The 26403-nt window shown below is 47.8% G+C and overlaps 1 protein-coding gene across 1 annotated transcript; it reads left to right on the top strand.

Moving 5' to 3' along the window:
• Positions 1-4507: 4507 nt before the first annotated feature.
• On the top strand, positions 4508-24512 carry RNPEP (arginyl aminopeptidase). The gene is made up of 11 exons (XM_077771995.1): positions 4508-5008; positions 10008-10148; positions 10465-10613; positions 15219-15335; positions 15998-16233; positions 19343-19456; positions 20363-20475; positions 20655-20763; positions 21820-22044; positions 22899-23041; positions 23924-24512. Exons 1-11 carry the CDS (start codon positions 4562-4564, stop codon positions 24080-24082), a joined length of 1953 nt encoding a protein of 650 aa, XP_077628121.1. The 5' UTR covers positions 4508-4561; the 3' UTR covers positions 24083-24512.
• Positions 24513-26403: the final 1891 nt, after the last annotated feature.

The raw sequence follows: 26403 nt of genomic DNA, 5'->3' as shown, positions 1-26403 counted from the left end.
AAGTTGGGGAGGAACAAAGTGAGGGAGAGAGAAAATCTCAAGCAGGCCCCACGCTGTCAGCACAGAGCCCGTTGTGGGGCTCAGATTCACGAACCATCAGATCATGACCTGAGCCAAAATCAGGAGTCGGGCACTTAACCAACTGAGCCACCCAGGCACCCCTCTTGGGGCCCTTTCTGATCTCTTCTATGAGCCTGTAGAGGAAAACCTGTAAGAGGGCACAGACTCCACTTCCTGTGGTCCTCTAGTCCACTTCTGGCCTTCACCAATTCATTAACTGTCTAACGGAATTTAAGTACTAGTGTCTGGTTGCATCTACCCCAGGTAAGAGACCCCACTCGCCTTATCCTTCTGATGCCTGTCTCTCCAGATTCTTGGCTAGGAGGCTGTCCTAGGATGATAGTTGTTTGATTGATTTAGATTGTAGCTTATCTAGTCTTCTCTTTGAAAGGGTGCTTGTATTATTTTTTATACTTCCCTCCACCCCCAGTAGAGGTCAAATGTCTTTGTATTTTTACTATATTTGCAGCTATTACTAAACCATATGCAAATGAATATAAATGGTATGCTACATGTATTCTTATGCAATTTTGCTTTCCACTCATATTTGTGGGTTTCAAAAACAAAGGATAGATTATTACAGTAATAGCAATATCCAGAGGATCCGCATTTGTACTGTTTCCCTTTGCCCCCAAGTCCCATGGGTGGATCTAGACGGATGCCTGCATATAGAATGAGTTGCATTATAGGAGAAGGACCTTGAGTTTCACAATAGCATCCTGCTCTTTTCTTTAACTAACGTGTTACCTTCATTCCCTTTGTTCCAGGGGGAGACACTGTAACTTCTGAGGTTATAAGCCAGAGTTGGTCAGCCTTGCCAGTGTGGACGTTTGGGGTTGCACAATTTCCAGTTGTGGGGACCGGCCTTGTGCGTTGTAGATTGTTAAGTAGCATCCCTGGCTTCTGCCTATTGGATGCCATCAGTGCCTCTTCCCCAGGTGTAACCACTAAATATATCTCTAGACATTGTCAAATATCTTCTAGGGGGCAAAAGTGCCCCTAGTTGAGAACCAGTATGGTAAGTAAACCTACCCTTAGCTCCAGAGGGAGTCACTATCTTGCAAAGTTTGCTATACAAATATTCTTGAAAAGATAGTCTTAGAACAAAAGACAGTCAGTGCCTCCTTCTGTAAGATATGCAGAAAGGCATGTGACCCATGGAGCATTGTCTCCCAACGTTGGTTTTAACTTAATTGCACTGCAGTTAGAAGAATGTTCTGTATGCCACTGATTCTTTGATTTGTTGAGACTTGTTCATGGCCCACCTATGGTTAGTTTTTGTAATTATCTTAAGTGTGCTTGAAAACGATGTTTTCTCTAATTGTTAGGTGCGAAAGTTTGCTCTGTGTTGATCAGGTCAAGATCATGACATTTTTGTACAGATCTTTTATGTCTATATGACTCTTGTCTGTTTGAGCTGCTAATTACTGAGAGAGATGTATAAGGTCTCTCATTCTGTTGGTGAATTTGTCCATTTTCTCTTGTAATTCTGTTGTAGTTGTTTAAATCTATTTTGAGCCTATATTATTAGGTACACTCCCCAACTTGGGAGCTAGAACACTGACAGGTAATTATACTCTTCATTTTTTTAAGTCTATTTATTTTGAGAGAGAGAGAATGAGTGGGAAAGGGGCAGAGGGAGAGGGGGAAAGAGAGAGAGAGAGAGAATTAATCCCAAGCAAGCTTCACACTGTCAGTGCAGAGCCTGATGCAGGGCTCAAACCCATGAACCACGAAACCATGACTTGAACCAAAATCAAGAGTAGGATGCTTGGGGCACTTGGGTGTCTCAGTCAGTTGGGCATCTGACTCTTGGTTTTGGCTCAGGTCATGATCTCCCGGTTTCATTGGTTCAAGTCCCAGCCACATGGGGCTCTGAACTGACAGTATGTAGCCTGCTTGGGATTCTCTGACTCCCTGTCTCTCTGCCCCTTTCCCATTCACGTTGTCTCTGTCTCTCTCAAAATAAATAAACTTTAAAAAAGGGTAAACACTCTAAATTTTTGTTATCTAAAAATCTGTTTGCCTTCACTCTTGAATAATATTTTAGTATATATACAATTCTCAGTTGACACTCTTTTTTTCCCCTTCAGTATTTTGAAGATAATATCTCTGGCTTTCATTATTAATGAGAGCTCTGCTGCTGATCTAATTTACACCCCTCATTCTTTTAGAAGTAATCTGTCTTTTTTTTCTTTGGCTGTTTTTTGTTTTTTTGTTTTTTTTAATTTATTTCTAGGAGAGAGAGAGACAGCGTGAACAGGGGAGGGTCAGAGAGAGAGGGAGACACAGACTCTGAAATAGGCTCCAGGCTCTGAGCTGGCAGTCAGCACAGAGCCCGATGCGGGGCTCGAACCCACGAACCGCGAGATCATGACCTAAGCGAAAGTCGGACGCTTAACCGACTAAGCCACCCAGGCGCCCCTTTCTTTGGCTGTTCTTAAGATCTTTATGTCTTGGGCTTGCTCAGCTTTACTAAAACATGCCTATATGTAGATTTTTCTGTTGTTTGGAATTTGTTGTGATTTTAAGCCTATAAAATCATGATTTTCATCAATTCTAGAAGATTTCAAGCCATTATTTTGAAATATGCATGCTGTGTTGCATTCTAAACATTAAAAAGTAAATAAATAATGAAAGTGATTTGGGGGAGAGGTGGGTTGTGTCTGCAGTCTTTTTTTTTTTTACAGTCTTTTTTTTTTTAAGTTTATTTATTTTGAGAGAGAGAAAGGGGGGGAGTAGGGAAGGGGCAGAGAGACAAGGAGAGAGGGAATCCAAAGCACGCTCTATGCTGTCTGTGAAGAGCCAGATGCAGGGATCACTACCACCAACTGTGAGATCATGACCTGAGCTGAAATTAAAAGAGTCTGACACTTAACCGACTGACCCACTCAGTATCTTTGTAAAGTATCTGCAGTATCTTTCTATAGAGAAGAAGTCCTTCCTGAATCTGCTGTGAGTTGTTACAAATTCCATCTAGAGATAAATCAGACCCGGGAAGCCATGAAGGGAAGCAGAAATAGGAACAATGGGAATATTCACAGAAAGTTTTTAACGCTAAAAGGAGAAACAGAACTCCATAAATGTTTTCTCCCACGGCCACAGATAATAGATCCTCTTGCTCCAGCAATATTTAACTGTAAAGATCAGGGTTTGTGTCTCTCCCTTGGGTTCCCATAACATACTTTTCTTCCCAGAGAATAGCCCAGCACATGGAATTGTCATGACCTGGTTTGTTTGTTTTTTGGTCTGTCAGTTAAAATATGAGCTAGACTGTGAACACCACAAGGACTGGGACTGTGGCAGAGTTGTTAAAATTGTATTCCTAGTACCCAGCCTAATGGCTGGTGTATAGTAAATGCTCAACAAAAATGCACTGCATCAGAGAATGAATAATTTGGAGGCAGATGTATTGAATGTCTAACAGTGACCAAGTACTGCGCTTAAAGCCACAGAAAAGTACTTTTCCAAAGTTTTTGGATTTCACTGACAAGTTAAAACATGGACCTTATATGGGATTTTTAAAAACTAAACATTTCATAAAATAAAAGTTTAACACGGTTAACAGTAGGAAACACATACTATTTTTTATGAAAAAATTTTTTGAGTTTTATGAAAAACTCCCTGCATTGTCTTTAAAAATCTCATTTCCTACCTGATCCGTGAAAATATCATCACTGACTGGCTCCTATTCACAGAAGGGCTATCGCAACCCCATTCATACAGAAGAGAAACAAAGTATAAAGTAGAGGCAACCCTGGTTCAACACAATCCGGGAAATAAAACTAACACACTGTGGACAGCCAAGCCGTTACGGTGTACCGTGCTGATTCACTATTCCGTGGCGGAAGAATGGAAAAATAGGTGTGCTTGGGATCTCCTGGGATGAACCTTGATCTGGTGAGGAATTCTGTGTTTACCAAGTGTGCTTAGACAGATTACCCCCATTGAGTTCCCACAATTAACTCGTGAGATAGATATTACTACTATCTAATAGGTCCAGAAAGGGGCTTGGAGAGATTCATCTTTGTTAACAGTGATTTGCCCAAGATGACACACAGTCCTAATAATTGGTCGAGCTCAGAATGTGAGATCTTGAACTCTTGACTCTTCCGATCCAGGGCTCAATCTACATTCTGCTACCTTCCTGGAAGATTAGGAAACTGAAACGTCAGCAGAGAAAGGTACTGCCAATCGGACTACTGTAACATCGCAGTACGATTTGGGCAAATGTGGACCAAATTATCCCGCTGTACCTTCTTTCCAAAGTCCAGAGGTACCTCGTATAAAGCTGGAAGAGTGGAGCCTTGGTGAGCAAGGGAGAGGTGTGTGGTCAGATCTCACGTTTTTGGAGAGGGGCGTGACCCAGCCCGGGTCTCCCTGGGGGCGTGGTCGGAGGGGCGGAGCCTGCAGCGGGGCAGGGCGCTGGAGGCGGGGCTTCCCGCTGCAGTCCGCGGAGCCGGTGGGATTCCCCGCGCTCGCTCAACGGCGCTGTGGGACCATGGCGAGCGACGGGGCTCCGAGCAGCTGCTGCGCGGCCCCGCGGCCGCTGCGCTCGGCGCAGGCGGTGGACGTGGCCTCGGCCTCCAATTTCCGGGCTTTCAAGGTGCTGCACTTGCACCTGGACCTGCGGGCCGAGTTCGGGCCTCCGGGGCCGGGCCCGGGCAGCCGGAATTTGAGCGGCACCGCGGTCCTGGAGCTGTGCTGCCTGGCGCCCGAGGGCGCCACCGAGCTGCGGCTCGACTCGCACCCGTGCCTCGAGGTGACGGCGGCGGCGCTGCGGCGACAGCGGTCCGGCGCGGAGGAGCAGCCCACGGAGCCCGTGCCCTTCCGGACGCAGCCCTTCTCGCACTACGGCCAGGCCCTGTGCGTGGCCCTTCCGCAGCCCTGCCCGGCAGGCGAGCGCTTCCAGGTTCTGCTCACCTACCGCGTCGGGGAGGGGCCAGGGGTGAGTTCGCCCCCCTGCGCGGTCCCGCCGCCGGCCTCACCCGGCCCCTTCCTGCCCGCCCTTCCCGCCCTCCGAGCTGGCCTCCGGGCCGGCACTCACCCCCACCCCGGGAGAAAGGAGAAGATAGACGCTTCCGCCCCGCTGGAGAGGGGCCTCGGAGCGCCCCGGGGCACGCCTCGCGCCCGGAGCGCGCCGTCTTTCCAGGCTGCCCCGCTTTCCCTCCTGTGGCTTCAGGCCAGCCGCCGTGCTGCGCACCCTTCGATCTTTCCACCCTTCCTGCCTCTCCTCCCTAGCGACTGTGGTGGCCTGTCCACGTTGTTTCCCCCTCATCACTCAGCCCTGGCTGGTCGCCAGGTCTGCCTGCAGAGGAAACCTTAGCCTAGGCGGCTTTCTGGATAACGAGCTATTTTTAAACCGAATTTACTGTTTCACGGGGCTTTGGGGCCTAGGTCCCTGATAACGAGCTACCCAGTTTTTTCCCTTTATGGCAGCCCTGGACAAGGCCGGCTAATTAGCCTGGATGCTGACTCAGCCCTTTGTTCCAAAGTGCTCTTGTAGTGCCTCCCTAGGCTGAACTAATCCCGAACCCCCATAGTTATTTATGTTTTCTTTTGCAAAGTTCTAGATTTGATTAAGGGAAGAATTTGAGTACAAGTGAGAAATGCAATGAGGATGTACTAGGCTTTGTAATAACCTGGCCCTCTTGCTGTTGATGGGGGACAAATGATATAAAAGGACGGATGGTCATGTGGCTTACATTTGTAAAAGTCACAAACTCCTTCACAGGCAGCCCTGAGATTGTGGTTGCTGCTAGTCTCTCCTTAGGGTGGCTTACAAGTTTCAGGGCAGGCTGCTGGCCTACAGACAGTTTACTTATCTAGCTAGCAGTTCCCTTTCACTCTTAGAGCTGGCTCAAAGGGCAGTTCTGTTTCCATCTTTCTCTATTCAGGGAGTAAATGAACCTGTGGTAGAACTTGTTTAAAAAAGGAAAAGTCCAGGGGAGCCTGAGTGGCTCAGTGGGTTAAGCCTCTAACTTTGCTCAGGTTATGATCTCACTGTTCATGGGTTCGAGCCCCACATCGGGCTCTGTGCTAACTGCTAGCTCAGGGCCTGGAGCCTGTTTCAGATTCTGTATCTCTCTCTCTCTCTCTCTCTCTCTCTCTCTCGGAAGTAAATAAAACATTAAAAAAAAATCCTTTTAAAGGAAGGAATGCAAATTGACTTCTAAGGCAAAGGAAAAACCCTCCAAGGGCAACATAATATCTTTAATTATGTTTGGTTGCTTTGTCATGTTCTGGTTTCTGGTTTGGGGCAGGAACTAGGAATTCAACAGAATAACTGGAAAAATTAAGCCCTCTCTGAACTTGCCTACTGAAAGTGGCACCTCAGATTAAACAACAAAAGGAGGGGATCCTGGGTGACTCAGTCGGTTGAGCAGCTGACTTCTTGATTTCTGCTCAGGTCATGATCTCATGGGCTGGTGAAACTGAGCCCCGCTTCCTGCCCCGTCTCTGACTCCTGCTCTGTGAGGAGAGAGTAGAGCCTGCCTAGGATTCTCTCTCTCTCTCTCTCTCTCTCTGTCTTTCCCAATTTGGGTGCTTGTACTTGTGCGCTCTCTTTCTTTCCCTCTCCCAAAAATAAATAAGTGAACTTACAAAAAAAAACCAAAAGGGGGGCGCCTGGGTGGCTTAGTCGGTTAAGCGTCCGACTTTCGCTTAGGTCATGATCTTGCGGTTCATGGGTTTGAGCCCCGCGTCGGGCTCTGTGCTGACTGCCAGCTCAGAGCCTGGAGCCTGTTTCAGTCTGCGACTCCCTCTCTCTCTGACCCTCCCCTGCTCACGCTGTCTCTCTCTCTCTCTCCTAGAAATAAATAAAAAACATTTAAAAAAAATCAAAAAGAAATAGCTTTCATAGAGACAGAACAGTAAAGATCCATACTTTACAAAGAACTGCCCTTTGCCCTGTGGAGGTCTGCATTAAAGGCATTTGTATGTATTCCTTCTCATTGCCACCATCCCAAGTGAGGACTATCACCTTAATCACTGTAGGTGGCAGCCTCTCCCTGACTTTAGACTCTTCAGACAAGTTCAAGAGTCCTTGTATTCCAGGCTCCTATTCTCTCCTCTGTGTTGTTCTAAACAAACAACAAAAAACCTTAACCAAAGGTGATGAATAAGAAATGATGGTATGGTGGAGGGGATGACCAGTATCTACTAAGTTGTGCCAGGTACTAGGCTAGGAGTTAGACAGAAGTTAAATGCATTGTCTTTGTGTAAGTGCCTACTACAGTGCCTGGTGCCTGGTGAATGCAATGTGTTGGCTCTCCCTATCAACTCATTAAATTTCTTTCATTAACAGGATTTTTAAAAAGTTTAGATTAGCGAGACAAGTGAGCGGATAGTACAGAATTTCCGTATACCCCTCCACACAGTTTCCCCGCTTAGCACTTAGCGTTTTACAAGTATGATACCTTTGTTGCAATTAATGAACCAATACTGATACAGTATATTTAACTCAAGTTCATAGTCTTTTTCAGCTTTTCTTTGTTTTTACTTAGTATCTTTTTCTGTTCCAGGATCGCATCAAGAATACCATACCACAGTATATTAGCTATATTAGCTATCGTGTATCCTTAGGCTCCCCTTGGCTATGACAATTTCTCAGACTTTCCTTGTTTTTGATGGCCTTGACAGTTTTGAGGAGTATTGGCCAGATATATTGTAGGATGCTTCTCTGTTGGAATTTATCTGTTTTTCCCATGATCAGATTGGGGTTATTAAAAAATAAAAAAATTAAAAGTTTATTTTTTACAGCTGTTTTAGGTTCACAGCAACATTTAGTGGAGGGTCACAAAAGTAGAGTGCCGTGTTCATCACATCATAACGCGAGTACATAGTGTCACAATGATTTGTGACTGTCTGGGGTTGACCTCACTCATCTGGCTAAAGTAGTGCTGGTTTCTCCAGTCCACAGAAATACCATGTGCTGTTTCTTTCTCCTTCTTTCCATCTGTACTATACTCTTTGGAAGGAGACTCATTAAAATCTTCACACACATACACACAAATCTCAAACAAAGAAAAAGCATCTCCATGTGGCGTCCTTATGCCTCTTAAAAGTAGGTCTCAGACACCTGTGTTCAAAGCCTTTCAAAGTGCACCTGCCGAGGCATGCCTCCCACCTCTGTCTCTGGAACCTACCACCAGCTCCCAGAGACCGTTCATCTGTGCCTTTCTTCATGTTCTGTCCACCTGCTTAAGAATGTCTTCTCCTTTCCTTTCCAACCATCTCAGTCCTCCTCACCTTTCAGCCAGAAAATTTTGCTCCCTGGATTCACCTAATCCTTTTCTAAATTCTAAATGGCATTTAGTGCTGACCTATCCTCTCCCCCCACCCCCCNAGTTATATCTATGTTATAAGTGAACTTTTTGCTGTAGGCAAAAATTGGGTTTGTAATAACCATTCAGATTTGTTCTTGGTAAAAGGCTAACAGAAAACAAATGAAGAATTGTATATAGCCAGGGTGCCTCACTGGCTCAGTCAGTGGAATGTGTGACTCTTGATCTCAGGGTTGTAAGTTTGAGCCCCACATTGGGTACAGAGATTACTTAAAAATCTTTTTAAAAATCTTTTAAAAAAGAACTATATATAACCAGTGTCTATAATATAAAATACATTTATTCTGAAAGAGTAAGTTTTAGTTTCAGGAATGGAGAACACTTTTTTTTAAGAAAATTTTTTTGTTTATTTATTTTGAGAGTGAGAAAATGTGAGTCGGGGGAGGGGCAGAAAGAAGGAGAGAGAGAATCTCAAGTAGGCTTGGTGCTGTCAGCACAGAACCCAGNACAAATGAAGAATTGTATATAGCCAGGGTGCCTCACTGGCTCAGTCAGTGGAATGTGTGACTCTTGATCTCAGGGTTGTAAGTTTGAGCCCCACATTGGGTACAGAGATTACTTAAAAATCTTTTTAAAAATCTTTTAAAAAAGAACTATATATAACCAGTGTCTATAATATAAAATACATTTATTCTGAAAGAGTAAGTTTTAGTTTCAGGAATGGAGAACACTTCTTTTTAAGAAAATTTTTTTGTTTATTTATTTTGAGAGTGAGAAAATGTGAGTCGGGGGAGGGGCAGAAAGAAGGAGAGAGAGAATCTCAAGTAGGCTTGGTGCTGTCAGCACAGAACCCAGTGCAGGACTTGAACTCACAAACCTTGAGATCATGACCTGAGCCAAAACCAAGAGTCTGCCACTTAATGGAGTGAGCCACCCAGATACCCTTGGAGAATACATATTAATCACAGACTCCTCCCATTTCACTTCTGCTTTTCTGTGTCTTCTATCACAAGTTCAACTACAGCTGCTTCCTTATTGTTTTTTTTTTCTAATGTTTATTTAATTTCAAGAGAGAGAAAGAACAGGAGCTGGGGGCAGGGTGGGGGGGGAGCACACAGAGAGAGACACACACACACAGAATCCAAAGCAGGCTCCAGCCTCTGAGCTATCAGCACAGAGCCCTATGCAGGGCTCTAACTCACTGCGAGATCATGACCTGAGCCCAAGTTGGACGCTTAACCGATTGAGCCACCCAGGCACCCCTGTTCTGTTTTTTTGGATGAGAAACAACTACAGTGTGAAAGACTCAGAAGAGGAAGACAGTTTGCCACGGTCAGAGGCCATCTCTGGAATTCTTAACCAACTGAGCCACCCAGGTATCCAAGGCCATGTCTGGAATTCTTGAGATGCCTAATGGGAAACAGTGAGGAATAGACCCTTTGTGGTGTTTCTTCCATGTGAAGCAGATACCATACCTTGGCATGGATTCCTGGGTGGATTAAATACACAGTAGGAGAGAGCTTCACAGTTAGGGCCAGATTGCTGGCAGAAGGACTGTAAGGATTCCCTAAAATTCTCCCATGCCAGCCAACTCATTTTCCCTGGCTGGACTGAGCTCACACAGGGGGTATCAGTTTTGAAATGGTCTTTTTATTCTTTTAGGTTTGCTGGCTGGCTCCGGAGCAGACCGCAGGAAAGGAGAAGCCTTTTGTCTACACCCAGGGCCAGGCTGTCCTAAACAGGGCCTTCTTCCCTTGCTTTGACACTCCTGCAGTGAAATGCACATATTCAGCTCTTATTGAGGTAAGAGGTCTAAGGTTAAATGTACTTGCCCTTGGGGTTGAAAATATAACTCCAGATCTGTCTGGCCACATTGCAGCTGGTAAACTGTTATGCCTATCCAGTGGCACCTCTGCAGAATTCCTTCAAGTACAGAAATTTTATTTTTGTTAAATCTCATCAGCTCAGCACAAGTTTAGTGTCTTGAAACCTTTGTGTTCCCCAAGATGGGCTCCAGGTCATTGATGTCACCATGCAGGTTGCCCGCCGTGCTGCCCCTTAAGCTAATCAAAAGGAGACTCTGTCCAGGTAAAATCTCCTAAGCTTTCTCTGTTGCCAGGTCCCAGATGGCTTCACAGCTGTGATGAGTGCTAACACCTGGGAGAAGAGAGGTCCAAATAAGTTCTTCTTCCAGATGTGTCAGCCCATCCCCTCCTATCTGATAGCTTTGGCCATTGGAGATCTGGTTTCGGCGGAAGTTGGACCCAGGTAGGAGACAAAGACCCCCACAGGCAAGGTTGGACTGACCTCAAGCTGAGGGGGTCTCTGACCAGTGGTCCCAGGGCGATGGTCCCTGGGACAGTCTTGCGTCCTCTCTGATCTGCAGCCGAGAAGCGTGTGGTATGAATACAGCGGGAGAAAGTGCTCTTTTTCTCCCTTCCCTTCCTCCTTCCCTCTCTCCCTCCCGTTCTATAATCCTGCTGTCTGGAATGAGCTCATCAGACCTGCTAGTGGTAGCTGCTGTCCTGGGCCACCTTGTGGAGTGTGTTTCAGAAGATTGGCCGTTATTGGTATCTTTAAGTTCTGAGTTCCCTTCTAGCCATTGTATTTGCTTCATGATCTTTGTACTGAATCTCCCCATTTTATCTAGCATGTAATTCCTGGAAATATACAGCTTTGATGTCATTGTTTCCCCCTGGAGAAGAAAGTGGAAGCTCTTTTTTTGTCTGCTCCAGATGCATAAACCTGAACCCCTGGTGACAGAGAGACCTCCGTGAAGTTAGATGGGTTTCATGGAGATAAGTAAGGATTTTGTAAGGTTTCCTACAGAAGGAAACTTGCCCAGGAGTATAGGTTTTTTGGGGCCAGCACAGTGTAATCCTGATGTAAAATGATCCAAGGCTGGACAGTAAAGGTGTGGTATGTTTCCTGGGTCTGCTCTCAGTTCCTGGAGGTGCTGGTGTCCTTGGCAGTATTGCACAAGCCTCAGACTTGGTAGCTGGGCTCAATTGTGCATCTTAGCCCCTGGGTTTCAGGGAGAATGATAATGGGATGCCCTTGGCCTCTGCTTCCAGCACACACACTCGAGACCACACTGGTCCTGAAAGACTAAGTCTCTTCCTTCATGAAGGGCTGTCCTCCCGACAGATAGGGCAGTGGCTAACCAAAGGAATGTCCACTTTGCAATTGACAGGAAAAGAGATAAGCAAAGGACTGTCGTTTTATTATTATTATTTTCAATATGTTAATTTTTTAATGCTTTATTTTGAGAGAGAGAAAGAGAAAGAGCAAGCAGGAGAAGGACAGAGGAGAGAGAATCCCAAGCAGACTCTGCACTGTCAGCATAGAGCCCGACTCGAGGCTCCATCTCAAGGACTGCAAGATCCTGCCCTGAGCCGATATCAAGAGTCAGATGAGCTCAGTTGACTGAGCCTCTCAGGCACCCCTTAAAAGAATGTCATTTCAGAGACTTTACTCTTACTAGGGTTCTGTTAGTATGAGTATGAACTATTAATGAGAAATGAGGGAATAATGTATTCCAAACACACCGGAGAATGATGATTTTTTTTTGAACCCTCTGTAATAAAATGACAAGAGAGTACCTCAATCCAGGGGATAGAATCCATGTAACTGGTAATAGTGACTCATTCCTTCCCCTGTTAGTCAGTCAACTAGTTCGTCTTTGCCGCACATCTGAGGGTCTTGTGAGGGTATGCAGGATGACAGGGTCTTCTAGCAAACTTTGCAACCCATCCCAGTCCCTGCTACCACAGGGGGGAAACCCTGGGCAGAAGAGATAGTGGGCATATTCCGGTCATCGCTTTTCCTGTAACCCTTATATAACCTCACTGAGGGAGACCGTATTGTCTCCATCTTTCAGATAAGCCAACTGAGGCTTCAGGTAGAACTGCTTGCGCAACGTCACACCGTTGGCAGAGCCAGAATTCCATTCCACGCGTTTCCATTGCACATCCAGTGCTCGTTGCACCAGACCACTGGTAATAAAAATTCCGGCTTGACTGAGAACATTCCAGTTTCTTCTGGCAGAAATCAATATACTGGTGGGAGTATCCTGGATGTCCCCTGTCTAGCCCGACCTTAGCCTTCTTGTTGTAGCACACTGAAGTAGCCTGGGTTTAAGGGCTTTGCTAGTTGTGATATCCAAGCTGATCACAAAGCAGTTCCTTGAAGATTTTGACTCCTATGTCATCGTCTTTCCTCAGCCTGGTGCCGTCACATCATTTTTGGTGACTTTTTTCTCCATCTGGATTACTTGTCCCAACACCCCGGGTTGAAGGTGACTTCGGGGTTTCTTGACCTCCTCTCTCCAGGGAGCCTTCTCCACCTGATTCAGCCCCCCCACACTATGGGCACATGACAGTCTAAGTCCTGGCCATGGGCGTTATCATGTGCTGTGCTGTAACAGAAATTTTAAATACCTTCGCCTCATTTATTCTCTGACCCCACCCTCCGAACCTTCCAGCCCTCCGGTGGCCTCACTCCCACTATCTCTGCTTCTCAAGTGCCCGGAGGCCCTTCTTCCTGAAAGCTGTGCTTTTCTTCCCAGGCAGCCAGCGTCTCGTGACCCGGCCCCTCTTCTCTCCATGGCCCAGGTGTGGGGTTGATCACCTCTTACCAGCATCCCAGGCCACCTTGCGCGCTGTCCCGCTGCTGTAACTTCTGGCCCCAGGTCCTACCATCCCCTTTTCTCTTTCTTCTGTACCTGGGGGTCTGAGAGGAGAAGTAACACAGCTGTGCCTACTGATTCTTCTACACATTTCTGGGTTTTTTGGTGAAAAATTGGGAAAAAAAAAAGTTGAAAGAGACAGGGCGCCTGGGTGGCTCAATCGGTTCAGCGTCCGACTTCGGCTCAGGTCATAATCTCATAGTTGGTGGGTTTGAGCCCTGTGTCAGGCTTTGTGCTGACAGCTCAGAGCCTGGAGCCTGTTTCAGATTCTGTGTCTCCCTCTCTCTCTGCCCCTCCCCCACTCACACTCTGTCATTCTCTCTCTCTCTCAAAAATAAATAAACATTAGGGGTGCTTGGGTGGCTCAATCGGTTAAGCGTCCAACTTCGGCTCAGGTCATGATCTCACGGTTCATGGGTTCGAGCCCCGTGTCGGGCTCTGTGCTGATAGCTCAGAGCCTGGAGCCTGTTTCAGATTCTGTGTCTCCCTCTCTCTCTGATCCTCCCCTGCTCACGCTCGCTGTCTCTCTCTCTCTCTCTCTCAGAAATAAATTAAAAAAAAAAACCACACATTAAGAAAATTTTTAAAATAAATAAACATTTAAAAATTGCTTAAAAAGCCGAAATAGACATGTGGTTTCCCAGGAAAATATAACAAATGTAATCTTTAACTACAAACATGCTTTCAATATTGCTCAGCAGTCCTTTGATTTACCTTTCTAGCTCAGGGAGGTAAGGAAGGAAAGGGGAGAGGAGGGGAGGGGAAGGGAAAGGTAAGAGAAGATTTAAAGGAAGACTTTTCAGCTTTCCTATTCAAACACCAGACCTTACTTCTTTATTGAAAATATTTAATTTCTCAAATATGGTTATGTCCACTTCCTGTTTTCCACATAAAAAGTCATCTTCATCTGCTTTCATCCCTCCCTCTTTTCCCTCTGGACTCTGGAAAGGGGTCTCTTCTTCTGTTTAAGCCAAATCTCTTCTTCGGAATCGTCATTGCTCCCCCACCCCCACCAAATCCCGTGAGGCCTTGCTTCATTGTTTACCCCTTGCTCCTCAAATGTGTCGCCTTTCTCCCCTATCCCCCCCAAACTGGCTCTTTCCTTCCAACCCCTAACCATGTTTCTGTTTCTCCTAGCTCAAAAACAAAGCAAAACTCAAACTCCTTGACTCCACATTCCCTTCTAGCACGCTGCTTCTGCTTCCCTTCTTTGCCACGTTGCTTAGACGAGTGGTGTATATGCTCACCCAGCCCCCATTCACTGGCTGGACCCGCTGGAATCCAGCACCTTCCGGTGTCACTGCACAGAAACTCCTATAGTAAGAGAGGCCCTGGCCTCAAGCTGGAGAGCACACTGGCCGCTCTTCAGTCCTTGTCTTCATGTCCCGCTCTCGTTCTTTTGCCTTTGCTGATCCTCCTCTGGCCTTCACGACACGATTCCGTCCTGGTTCCTGGACTCCTGGTTTGTCCCTTCTGGTCTCCTTTGTGGGTTCTGCTCTGCCCAACCCCACGCGTGCTGGTGTTGCCCAGGGTTGTCGATTAGACCCATTCTTCTACATCCGTTACTTGGGGATACTCACTGTTGTAATTTAAGGTATTTTCTGGGTACCACAGCTAGAGCCATCCCTTACGACTCAATCTGATAATACTACTTATTGGTAGAAAATGCTCTCATGGGGGCACCTGGGTGGCTCAGTCAGTTAAGTGTCCAACTTGGGCTCAGGTCACAATCTCATGGCTCATGAGTTCAAGCCCCGCATCAGGTCTCCTGAGAGTGGGGAGAAGGAAACCAGCATTTATTGTATAAGCCATTGTATAAAGGGCTTTTATATGCTGTCTTATTTCATCTTTACCACTCTTTTTCCAGATGAGGGAACTGAGGCTCAGAGAGGTCAGTGATATTTGCAAGGTCACAGTCAATGTTGGAGACATAAAATTCTAGCAGCATGGGTTTGAGTCTGTCGCACAGGAGGCCGCCACTTCCACGTACTCTGTGGATCTCATTTATCTATCTCTTGGAGCCACGCAGGCGATCTGATCTGGCATCTCCTGTCTCCGCGGCTGGCCATGTCCCATTCACTTGGCTTGAATAGGAGACGGCCAGTTTTCAACAGGTGCTTGCGGGATCAGGTCTCCATGATAGGGCTCCAAACATTGTTCTGCTTTCTCTGTGCTTTTGTCTTTAGGAGCCGGGTGTGGGCTGAGCCCTGCCTGATCAAGAATGCCGAGGAGGAGTATAACGGGGTGATAGAAGACTTCCTGGCAACAGGAGAGAAACTTTTTGGACCCTACGTCTGGGGAAGGTGTGGTATCACATTGACTCTAATGTCTTTTGTTAGACTTGAGTCTCCGGATTCCCCTTCTCTTCCTTCTGGTGCTCCTTCTTCTCCCTCTGTTTTCTAGAGCCAAGTTCCCACATCCCAAAAGGAAAGGAAAGGAAGGGGAGGAGGAAGGGAGAAGCCAGGCCTCATTCATCATTGCTGAGGAGGGGACCCTGAGAGAAAGGCTATTGAAGTGATAAAAATGTGTCTTCCAGCCGCTAAGAGTGCAGATCAGGAAACACTGTCAGGGGACCTTTGTTGACTTACTTTCCTGGTCACTAAAAGCAGCCACACACTCTCATTCTTTCCTTTGACAACTTCAGACATCAGCCTCCTCAGATGAAAGGCTCCATTAGGTCTCCATGACCCCAAGTGGACCGCCAGTGAGCTATGACAGAGCTGACTGTGCCCATCCCCTGGTGGGAAGGGGAATGGGGACCAGGTCTCAGGGAGCCGCCTCCACAAGAGCACAACCCGGGCAGAGGGAAGCCCCAGCGAGTTGGCCAGGGGCCTGAGGAACCTGGCCATCACCTCGGCACAGCGCCCAACGCTGTCTGCCGCCTGTTCAATGGCTGCGTCTGTCAGGACTGAGGGTCATGGCTGGGGAGGCAAGGCCTGTGTGTGACGTCCTGCTTTCTTGGCAGGTATGACCTGCTCTTCATGCCCCCATCCTTTCCATTTGGAGGAATGGAGAACCCTTGTCTGACCTTTGTCACCCCCTGCCTGCTAGCAGGGGACCGCTCCTTGGCCGATGTCATCATCCATGAGATCTCCCACAGTTGGTTTGGGAATCTGGTCACCAATGCCAACTGGGGTGAATTCTGGCTCAATGAAGGTTTCACCATGTATGCCCAGAGGAGGATCTCCACCGTCCTCTTTGGTAAGCCAGCTCTCGGGTGCCCTCCTTCTCCTAGAGGCCCGATTCCTTAGCCGGTGAGGCCAATGTGGTCTCGTTTGGAGTTTCAGGACATAAGCGGGCATGAAGGGAGGAGGAGTAGTGCAGGAAGTTCTGGTGAGAGGCCACGGAGGGGCGGCTCTAGACAAATGTTCCTTCTAAGTGCATGATCCCCACTTTGTTGTGTGTCTCTACATCAGTAGGCACATTGGGAAAAGGGACTCTCACAGACTGCATGTTAACTGAATGAACTGATAGGGGACCTAACAGTGAAAGGACCCCCTCATCGAAGCTGAAGCCACACCTGATGCTCTGTTCTCCCAGCAGCTGGGCCGCCCCTGGGGAAGAGTTGCCCAGGGCTGTTCACCCAGATAGCTAACTATCTGGGTGAACTAATTTTATGAATTAACTAATTAAAATTAACAAATTTTATGAATGAATCAGGGGCGCCGGGCTGGCTCAATCAGAGCATACAAATCCTGATCTCGGGGTTGTGTGTTCAAGCCCCACGTTTGGTGTAGAGATTACTTAAAAATAAAATATTGAGAATAAGTAAATAAAAATAAAAAACTTTTGTGAATGAATCGTAAGACCATTATAATGGTACCTTCTATCGAACAGCTACATACCAGCTCTGTCCTAGGCACCTTATTAAAAACACATCATTTAAGGGGCACCTGGGTGTCTCAGTTGGTTAAGTGTCTGACTTCGGCTCAGGTCATGATCTCGCGGTTCATGGGTTTGAGCCCTGAGCCCTGGTCTCTGTGCTGACAGCTCAGAGCCTGGAGCCTGCTTCAGATTCTGTGTCTCCCTCTCTCTGTCCCTTCCTTGCTCACTCTCTCTCTCTCTCTGAAAAATAAACATTTAAAAAAAATTTATTTTTAAAGTTTATTGTCAAGTTGGTTTCCAAATAACACCCAGTGCTCATTCCCACAAGTGCCCTCCTCCATGCCAATCACCCCCTTCCCCCCAACACCCATCAGCCCTTGGTTTGTTCTCGGCATTCAAGAATTTCTCATGGTTTGCCTCCCTCCCTCTCCCCCACTATTTTTCCCCTTCTCCCCCATGGTCCTCCGTTAAGTTCCTACTAATCCTCCTATATGTGCAAACATATGGTAAAAAAATTTTTTTAATACATCATTTAATAATTTTACCATAGGCTGCTAAAAGAGATATTATTTCCATTTTATATATGAGTTCACTGTGACTCAAAAAGTGTAAGAAATGTGCCCAAGCCACTTAGCAGGTGAGGACAGAACCCCAAATTGAGCCCAGGTGGGCTTTTGAAATCTTTTCTCAACATTGTCTCATTATCAAAAACCTGATGTAGATCAGATACTGTGAAAAAAAACATTTATATTTTTACTATTTCTCATCTAAATCTCTTTTGATGTACATGGGATAACAGTGCGTTTATCCATAATCTTACTGTTCAGAGACAATGTAATATATACTTTCAAACATTTTTCTGTGCATATGTGTGAATCATCAGACCTTAAAACTGCCTTTTTCTTTTTTAACTTAATAAAGTTAAACATTTTCCCCAAGTCATTAAATTTTATAGCTGCATGGTATGGACATTTCTTAATTTATTTAACCAATCTCCAATTGTTAGGTTATTTTCAGTTTTCCCAGAATATTTTAACAAATATTTTTATATCTGACTGTTCACACATAACTCAGATGGTCTCATTAGAGATAAATTCCTCAATAGAGATAATTTCTGGATTATCTTTTTTTAAATGTTTTATTTATTTTTGAGAGAGAGATAGAGACAGGATGAACAGGGGAGGGTCAGAGAGAGAGGGAGACACAGAATCTGAAGACAGGCTCCAGGCTCTGACCTAGCTGTCAGCACAGAGCCCGACGCAGGGCTCAAACCCACGAACCTGAGATCATGACCTGGGCTGAAGTCAGACGTTTAACCTACTGAGCCACCCAGGTGCCCTGGGATCTGACCATTTTAAAGGCTTGTTAGCACACATTGTCCATTGCCTCCGGGAAAGTTTGTGCAAATTTACACTTTCATCCAGAGTGTATAGAGCAAGAGCCTATTTGTGAATACCTTAATCAGCTGCTAAGAATCCTGCAAGCAAATATTATCACCCTCCACACAGATGAAGAAATTGAGGCTTAAAGAGGTTAGATCCCGTGTCAGAGCACCTTGTGAGTGTCAGAGGTGGCTGGTCCACAGCCTCGTCCCCTTCCCTCAACCATTCCCTCAGAACCAGAGGAGGTATAGAGACCCTTAGAAAAATTGTGTGTGGCTGTTTATCTTGTCTGACAGGAACAGTCAAATGAATATAATCTTTATTTTTATTTTTTAGTGGCTCACATCTTTTTTTTAAGTTTATTTCAGAGAGAGAGAGAATGAGCAGGGGAGGGGTAGAGAGAGAGAAAGGGGGAGGGAGAGAGAGAGAGAGAGAAAGAGAATCCCAAGCAAGTCCCATGCTCAATGCAGGGCCCAACATAGGGCTTGATCTCACAACCGTGAGATCCTGACCTGAGTCGGTATCAGGAGTTGGACACTTACCTGACTGACTGTCCCTTTAATCTGTTCTTTTTTTTTTTATTTGTTTATTTTTGAGTAAGCGGGGGAGGGGCAGAGACAGGGGGACAGAGGATCCAAAGCAGGCTCTGTGTGAACAGCAGAGATCTTGATGCAGGGTTCGAACCCACGAACCATGAGATCATGACCTGAGCCAAAGGCAGACACTTAATCGACTGAGCCATCTAAGCATCCCCCTCTACAAACTGTTTTTATAGAAAATCAAATTAATATCTCTAGAAATAAAAATATATTGATAGGGAAAGGTAACAGAGGAAAAGGTGTGAGTTTCCCTCATCCTCGTGTGCAGGGATGAGCTAACCAAGTCCTAGCTTAGGCCAAAGCAACAAGACCTAGGAGCTGAGTCAGGTTCTCTGTCGCTGACCCTTCTTGCCCTGGGATCCCCAGGAGGGTAAGGATATTAAGCCTCAGTTATCCATCATTGTTCTTGTGGCCACAAGGGGGCAGCAACCCTCTTCTCTCCAGAAAGTGTACTTGGACGTGGTGTTAACCTTTCTTGAGACCTAAGGTTTCTGTTTGCCCCAGGCTCTGCGTACACCTGCTTAGAAGCTGCAACTGGGCGAGCTCTGCTTCGACAGCACATGGACATCACTGGCGAGGAAAACCCACTCAACAAGCTCCGAGTGAAGATTGAACCAGGTCCAGGAGGCTCTTCTGTCTGACTCTCCCTTCCCCTAAATTGAGCTTGGAGCCCCAAATTATTTTGAGCTTTGTGTTGATCAGCTTGAATACTCTCCTTGGGAAGGAGGAGCCCTCCAGAGCTCTTTGTAGCCATTCCCTGGCCTCTAGGCAGACTCAACCCAAGCCATTCCAGCCAGATGGGATTTCTTTCCAGTTTTGTGCAGTTACTAATGACTATACCATTGCTCTGCATTTGTGCAGGCCCATATCATTTTATAGGCTCTCTGCCATTCATCTTCTATCAAGTCAGACTTGTGGTTTTGTGGATTAAGTGTTGGCCTTATTTTATGGATTATATGAGTGAGCACCCAACAAGTCAGATGACTTGTCCAAGGTCATGTGTCTTTATTTTCTAACATTTTTCCTTAGTCCCGTGTGTGACTAATCTAAAACCTTTTTGTCCAATTTAAACTCACGTTCCTTGATGCCAGTGACCATGAAAATGAACTCCTTGTAGACTGGTAATTAGTTTATTTTGGTCCAGAACATTCGTAGAAATAACCAGCTGCTCTGGGAGGGGAGGTTGTGAGTGCAGGTGGTGACCAGCAGAAGAGGCACCGAGCCCTGTGCTCAGTCCTAGGAGTCAATGGAACCCGCTGGAGCAGAGCAATCCCAGGGATAAGGAAACGTGCCAGTTCCCCTGGGAGGTTGCTGCTTTGTTCTCTTATTAGGTCCATAGTTAGTGACCCTTTAAGATCGACTTTGAAGTGGTTTGAGAGAGGCCAAGATGGATCTGGAAACATTCCTGGCCTTGCTGAACCTAGGGACACTGAATTCTGATCTCTTCCATAACTACTCTTTGACTGTGGACCTGGAGAAGAACAATGAAGGTGACAGGTTACAAGTGTCTGCTTTCTCTGCTAGGTGTCGACCCCGATGATACCTACAATGAGACCCCCTATGAGAAAGGCTTCTGCTTTGTCTCATACCTGGCCCACTTGGTGGGTGATCAGGATCAGTTTGACAATTTCCTCAAGGTATAGTCAACTTGGAGATGAGGGGTAAAGGAGGACATGCCGAGAAACCAGCTGGGCCAGAGTATGGGGGTAGAGGCAGGGGCCGGGGGGACAAGGGAGTTGGAGGAAAACCCAAGGAACAGAGGGACTCTGCTCCCCATGGGACCCAGAAGGGCTGAAAAGTACCTCCCTCCCTACAGGCCTATGTTAATGAATTCAAATTCCAAAGTATCTTAGCTGATGACTTTCTAGAATTCTACTTGGAATACTTCCCTGAGCTGAAGAAGAGGAGAGTGGATACCATTCCAGGTGAGCAGAGGTGCTGGCCTACAGGCTTCTAGAAGACAGTAGAGAATCATGGCTAATTCGCATCTGGGAAGATAAGCAGGGATGGGAAAGTGCTAAACCGAAGTCACGAAGTCACGTAGTAAGTGGCAGACAGGCCTTGTTCCATAAGAATGACTCTACTCTTGGCCTCATTTTTCTCCACTTTGTTTCCTCCATCTCTTCTCTCTGTCCTCATTTTCCTCACACCTGCACATATACAACACACCTGCAGCCTGATCTCAGCTGGGGAGACACTGCTTCCTAAGAGTAGACTGTGGCCTGTCACGGATGAGGCAGCCCACCAGATGTACCCCTGCTTCATGCTGTGCTGACCCTGAATCAGTCCATCATTGGGCTGGTCAAGTCAGCTCCCCCCTGACAGCCGGGACAGGTCAGGCCTGGAGCACCTACTCTCTGCCCAGAGGCCCGCACTTCAAGGTCATGAGACTCTGTGGCTAATGAAAGTTAATAATTGCTGAGTGCTCACTATGCACCAGGCAGCATGCTAGGCTCGTAATGTGTATTTGCTTATTTAATCCTCGCCACTGCCAACTAAGGGCCTCCTACCCTGCCTTTTATCATTTTACAGATAAAACTGAGGCACAGAGAGGTGAAGTAACATGCCCTCGGCCTCCCAGCTAGTTAATGGCAGAGCGGAGATAGGAGCCCCGATAGCTTAGTCCTAGAGCCCAAGAGCTCCCACACCGTGCTGTTCTGGTCATCCGAAGGAGGACGTGAACTTGATTGACACTAGGAAAGCATCCACTTGGTTCTGACAGCACAGTGTTCATTTGGAGCAAAAACGAGAGTTGCAGTAGAAAAGGGGGCAGTCCAGTCTGACTCTAACAATCTAGGTCTCCATATAAGTGGACCTGACTGGAGCAGGTAGTTGTGTGCGGAAGTGACGTCAGGCGTTAGGGAAGTAGTTTGGGATGGACGGAGGTGGACAGGAGCTTGAGGTTTCATTGTTGCTGGAGCAAGTTGACCTTGATGCTGCCAGAGAATTCCGACAGTACCTTCTCTCCTTCTACCAAACAGGTTTTGAGTTTGTTCGGTGGCTGAACACCCCTGGCTGGCCCCCCTACCTCCCTGACCTCTCCCCTGGGGACTCACTTATGAAGCCTGCTGATGAGCTGGCCCAGCTGTGGGTGACCAAGGAGCTGGACATGAAGGCCATTGAAGCTGTGAGCATTTCCACCTGGAAGACCTACCAGCTGGTTTACTTCCTCGATAAGATCCTCCAGAAATCCCCTCTGCCTCCTGGTAAGAAAAAATGGGATAAATCAGTCCGATAAATCAAGGTTCCTTGTGTACAGGGCTTTGTGTCAGCGGCTGGAGGGGGACTGGGAGGGAAGCAGTTGCAATGCCTGCCCCTAGGCGCCTGCCAGGTGTTAGCAGGTGGATGCAAGCTCTTCACGAGGAACACATCACCAGACATCACCAGGTGACGTAAGTCCTACATGCAAATGCCTGGGGGAACAGAATAATAAAGCCTCTCATTCCCTGAGCCCTTGGGGTTGGTAGGTAATTCTCAGCTCTTTACATCTGAGGTCATTGAGTCCTCCTAACTACTGTGAGCCTAGCTGCTGCGGTTGTAAACCCCAACTAATGGAGAATGAACTTGAGCACAATTAGGTCACATGGCCAGTAACCACTGGAGGTGGGATTTGGAAGCTCTCAGCCAGTAATGCTATGTTGCTGCTCAGCCAGAAATAACAGTCACCCAGAGGTGTTGTAAAGACAAAAAGTGAAAGCCGAGGTGACTGTTAGCAGTTGGTGGTGCCGGGAGGAAAAATGGGACGCGGGGCATCTTAGGGGGATACCTGTGCTTTATTCAGCGGACAGGCTGACGGCAGAAAGCCTATAATTATATTAAGGGGAGTTTTAATGGAAGAGCCTTAAAAATTAAGGTAAATTTGAAAATAGGACATTACCCTTTCAGAGCATAAGATGAGCAGGATGAGCATAGAATGGGTGGCTGGGAACCCGCTTGACATCATTCCCGGTGCCCCCGGAGTGCCCATGGGCAGACACATGGTGTCTGCTGAGAGTAGAGTTTGGCCTCTGGCACATGGCTCTGATGAAACAGCCATTAAAAACCCGGTTCCTCTTTTCAGGGAATGTGAAAAAACTGGGAGAAACTTACCCAAAGATCTCCAACTCCCAGAATGCGGAGCTCCGACTTCGATGGGGCCAGATCGTCATTAAGAATGACCACCAGGAGGATTTCTGGAAAGTGAAGGCATTCCTACAGAGCCAGGTAGGTGAGCCCCACCTCCTTGTCCCCCTCAAGGTACGCGGTGGGCTGCACAGCCTTACTGGCAGTGGTCCTGTGGGTAGAGCCTCGTTCTCTGCCCTTCTCCTGAGCAAAAGGGGGAGGGCGGGCGGGCAGGAAAGGNAGGTTTGGGGACCTTTTTCCCAGATCACCTGGTGCGCCCTGAGGGGTAAACCCAGTCAGAGCTAACCCTAAACTGAGAACAAAGGTAAAGCGAGACTGGAGGGCTGGTCTTGCGGGGAGGAGCCGGAGGACCGGAGAGAAGAGCAGAAGGGAAGCCCGTGACCTGGGAGGGCTCAGGCGGCAGCAGGAGCCTGCGCCGCTGGGGGCAGGTGGGGCTGGGTACAAAGCGGTGCCCCGATGCCCACACCTGTTTGTGATGGGAACTGCGCTCCGTTCTGCAGGTGTTCTGGGCCCTCTGTGGGCCTCTCCAGGCCTCTGGAGCTCAGGAGCGTTGTGACGTGGCTGTCTCATGCTCCTGTGGACTTGACTTGTGGCTTTCCTTGTGCTTGACCGCAGTTGGGCCTCACGTGGCCCTCAATTTTTATGTGCCATGGCCTTTGTTTCTGGCTCTTAGCTTGGTGGCTCAGCACTTACAGCCTCCTAGGTTTGGAGCCCCATGTGCCTGCCCTCCTCGTTTGCTTTGTTGTGTGTAGACCACCCTGTGCTCTCCCGGACTGTGAAGACTTAAGATCTTCCCTCATGGATCTTTGGCCCCAGGAAAATGCCCTGCTCATACCAGCACTGATGCCCGCATCCCTCCTGGCACCTGATGAGATGAGCTGCTAGAGCGGGGCTGGGGCCAGGGGCTGTGCGGACTCCTGGAGCAGCCTGCTTAGGCCGTGCGTGTGTGTGCGTTTCTTGCAGGGGAAACAGAAGTACACCCTTCCGCTGTACCATGCAATGATGGGTGGCAGCGAGGTGGCCCAGAGCCTTGCCAAGGAGACCTTCACGGCCACCGCCCCCCAGCTCCACAGCAACGTTGTCAACTATGTCCAGCAGATCGTGGCACCCAAGGGCAGCTAGAGGCTCACGGGCATGGCCTCTGCCTCTTCAGAATACCGTTCCCGAATTCCGGTTCTCCGGTCAAATTCCTGAAGTTTACACACCCTTGGAAAAATCTGTTCTCTGGCTTGGTGGCTGTGACTCCTGGGCCTTTGCTCTGGTGGGGACTTCTCTGGCCTGGGAAGTCCTGAGACCAGAGAACCTTCCACAGCTCTCAGTGCCAGCTGTGGTGCCGGCTGCCGGCTGTGGTGATGGGGCTTCTCCCCGCTCCCCACTCTCCGGGAAGAGCAGAGAGGGTTTTCTGGTCCTTTCTCTTCCCTCCTCTTCCCTCTCCTTTTCTTTCCTTTTCTTTTCTGATTCTTGAAGTACTATGCAAAGGATTGCATTCTGGAAATTCTTTTTTTTCCCAGGTTTAATCTTTATTTTAATAAATCTTTTTAAGTGAAAAGTATTTAAGTCGGAGTTACAAGCCAAATGACTGAACTATCTGCTTCTGTACATGCCCTCTTTGGGCAAATGTTCTGAGAAGGTCACAGCGGGCGCCCCAAGGGGCTGACAGTGTTTCCCCGTCCGTAGGGAACCCCTAGGCTCAGGAGGTAGGGCTCCCACACTCCCAGAGATGGAAAAATACAGGGCAGTATGGCAGTAGCACGCCTGTAGCAAATGAACTTCATCCCAGCTCCCTGTGAAGGCAGCTAAATTCCCCACCTGTGGCCATTCCTGTTCCTCTGTTCCACTGCTTAGAAAATGTGTCACTTAGTGATTTTTCTCTGGCCTTCTCGCCATCCCTGGGGCTTCACTAGGCCTCCCCTGCTTCTGATCCTGCGTAAGTATTTTAACAGTGTAATAAATAGAGTCTGCTCAGAACTTTGGCACTAAGTTCTGCTTTCCTGGTTTCAACACGGGGATCTAAGCAGCTAGCAGCTTGGGTTGGGGGTGTGGGGTGAGAAGAGAGTTGTGAAGAAATATTTAAATATATTGAAGCTGCCTTTCAGGCACAGGAATACAAAGCACTCCCAACCGAGTCTCCCTTTGTGGCCATGTCCTTGGCTTTGAGGTTTTCCATTCAGGCCTCCCTTCCCTGCATATGGGTTGGGAAAGAAAACACAGCGTCACCACTTAAATAGATTTGTTCTTGCTCTTAGCCAGAGTCAGGGAATGGTGGTGACCAGGTGGCAGGCAGGTGAGGCCTCTGTCCCCCAGAGCTTCACCAGCAGAGAGAGAACTTTGGGTCTGAGGAGAGGGACCTGGAGGCCCAGGACTATCAGAGCTTCTCTAGGCCATGACACTTTTTGATGGCAAACTGTCTCCACAGTTCTTTCCGGACTGTTCTGGCGATACTCCCTGGGCAAGGGTGATTTTAGCGCTATCGAGATGCCCCGCCTACTCCCCAGCTTGGGGTCTGACCTATCCGCTCTGAGACCAGTGGCTGTCTTCCCTTGTTTGCACAAGAACGAATGGCATGAAAGTTCTCGTAATAGTAATGGCGAAGGGTCACCGTGGAAGCAGGAGGCTGGAAGGTCTTCCTCCGACAGCCGCTCTTGGAGCACACTAACTTTGTGAGCCCTCACCCTGGGCAGCACGGGGATCCTGAGCTGTGTCACCCGCCCTGCTCACCACCTTTGCCACCCAGCGGTCCTACTGGATGTGCCTGTCCCTTTATAGGGCTGGGAGGCAATGCTCTGGCCATCCCATTCCCGAAAGATGAGGCTGTGCCATTGTCCCTGCAAGCTCGTGGGGAGGGCCGAGGGGGTCTTCTTGCCATTGGCAGGAAAGGCCTCTGCCTCCTACTCCACAGCTCCTCTGACCTCTATCCTAGAACCTTCTCCCCACTCCACCTCTGCCCTCAAACTGAAGTCTTTCCCACCTACCATTCATAACATCACCTGCGATTGGGCTACTGAAGGCATTAATACTTGGAGATAAGGTGCTAGCCTACAGAGATTCCTTATCTCAGCCCCATTTCTTTTGTGAAGCCCTGTGAAGGCAAAGGAGCTGATATCCTTTCTCATTCTTTCTACATCCTTCTCATCCCACCCTCTGGAGCCTTAGCCAGGTGTCCTCCAGGGCAGGGGAGCATGTGAGCAGTCCTGGGGCTAGAAGCCGGTTCTCCCACATTCCAGGGTGAGTGACTCGGTGGAGGGTGTGCCTGCCTCAGGCTCCTTGGGGGCGGTCCCCTGAAGGGCTGGGGGGAAAATCCCACCACCAGAGCCCCAGGCTTTCCTGCCACCCTCAGCCTACAGGAGGGGCCCCTGGGCCCTAAGCCCCTCTCCTAGGCGCCCAGCAGTTTTGGGGACAAAGAGAAGATTCCTGGAGATGGACTTCTTAGTTCTCTGGCTGTA

This window comes from Crocuta crocuta, unplaced genomic scaffold, assembly GCF_008692635.1.
Source record: "Crocuta crocuta isolate KB4526 unplaced genomic scaffold, BGI_CrCroc_1.0 scaffold318, whole genome shotgun sequence".
In the NCBI taxonomy this organism is placed as follows: domain Eukaryota; kingdom Metazoa; phylum Chordata; class Mammalia; order Carnivora; family Hyaenidae; genus Crocuta; species Crocuta crocuta.
The sequence above is the reverse complement of the archived record's forward strand: the minus strand, read 5'-3'. Positions and strand labels throughout refer to the sequence as shown.

Excerpts from the sequence above, each read along its gene's own strand:
- RNPEP (XM_077771995.1), top strand. The coding sequence starts at position 4,562 with ATGGCGAGCGACGGGGCTCCGAGCAGCTGCTGCGCGGCCCCGCGGCCG. Across the intron at positions 5,009-10,007 it reads GCGTCGGGGAGGGGCCAGGG|GTTTGCTGGCTGGCTCCGGA; the intron begins GTGAGTTCGCCC and ends TTATTCTTTTAG. Across the intron at positions 10,149-10,464 it reads CATATTCAGCTCTTATTGAG|GTCCCAGATGGCTTCACAGC; the intron begins GTAAGAGGTCTA and ends CTCTGTTGCCAG.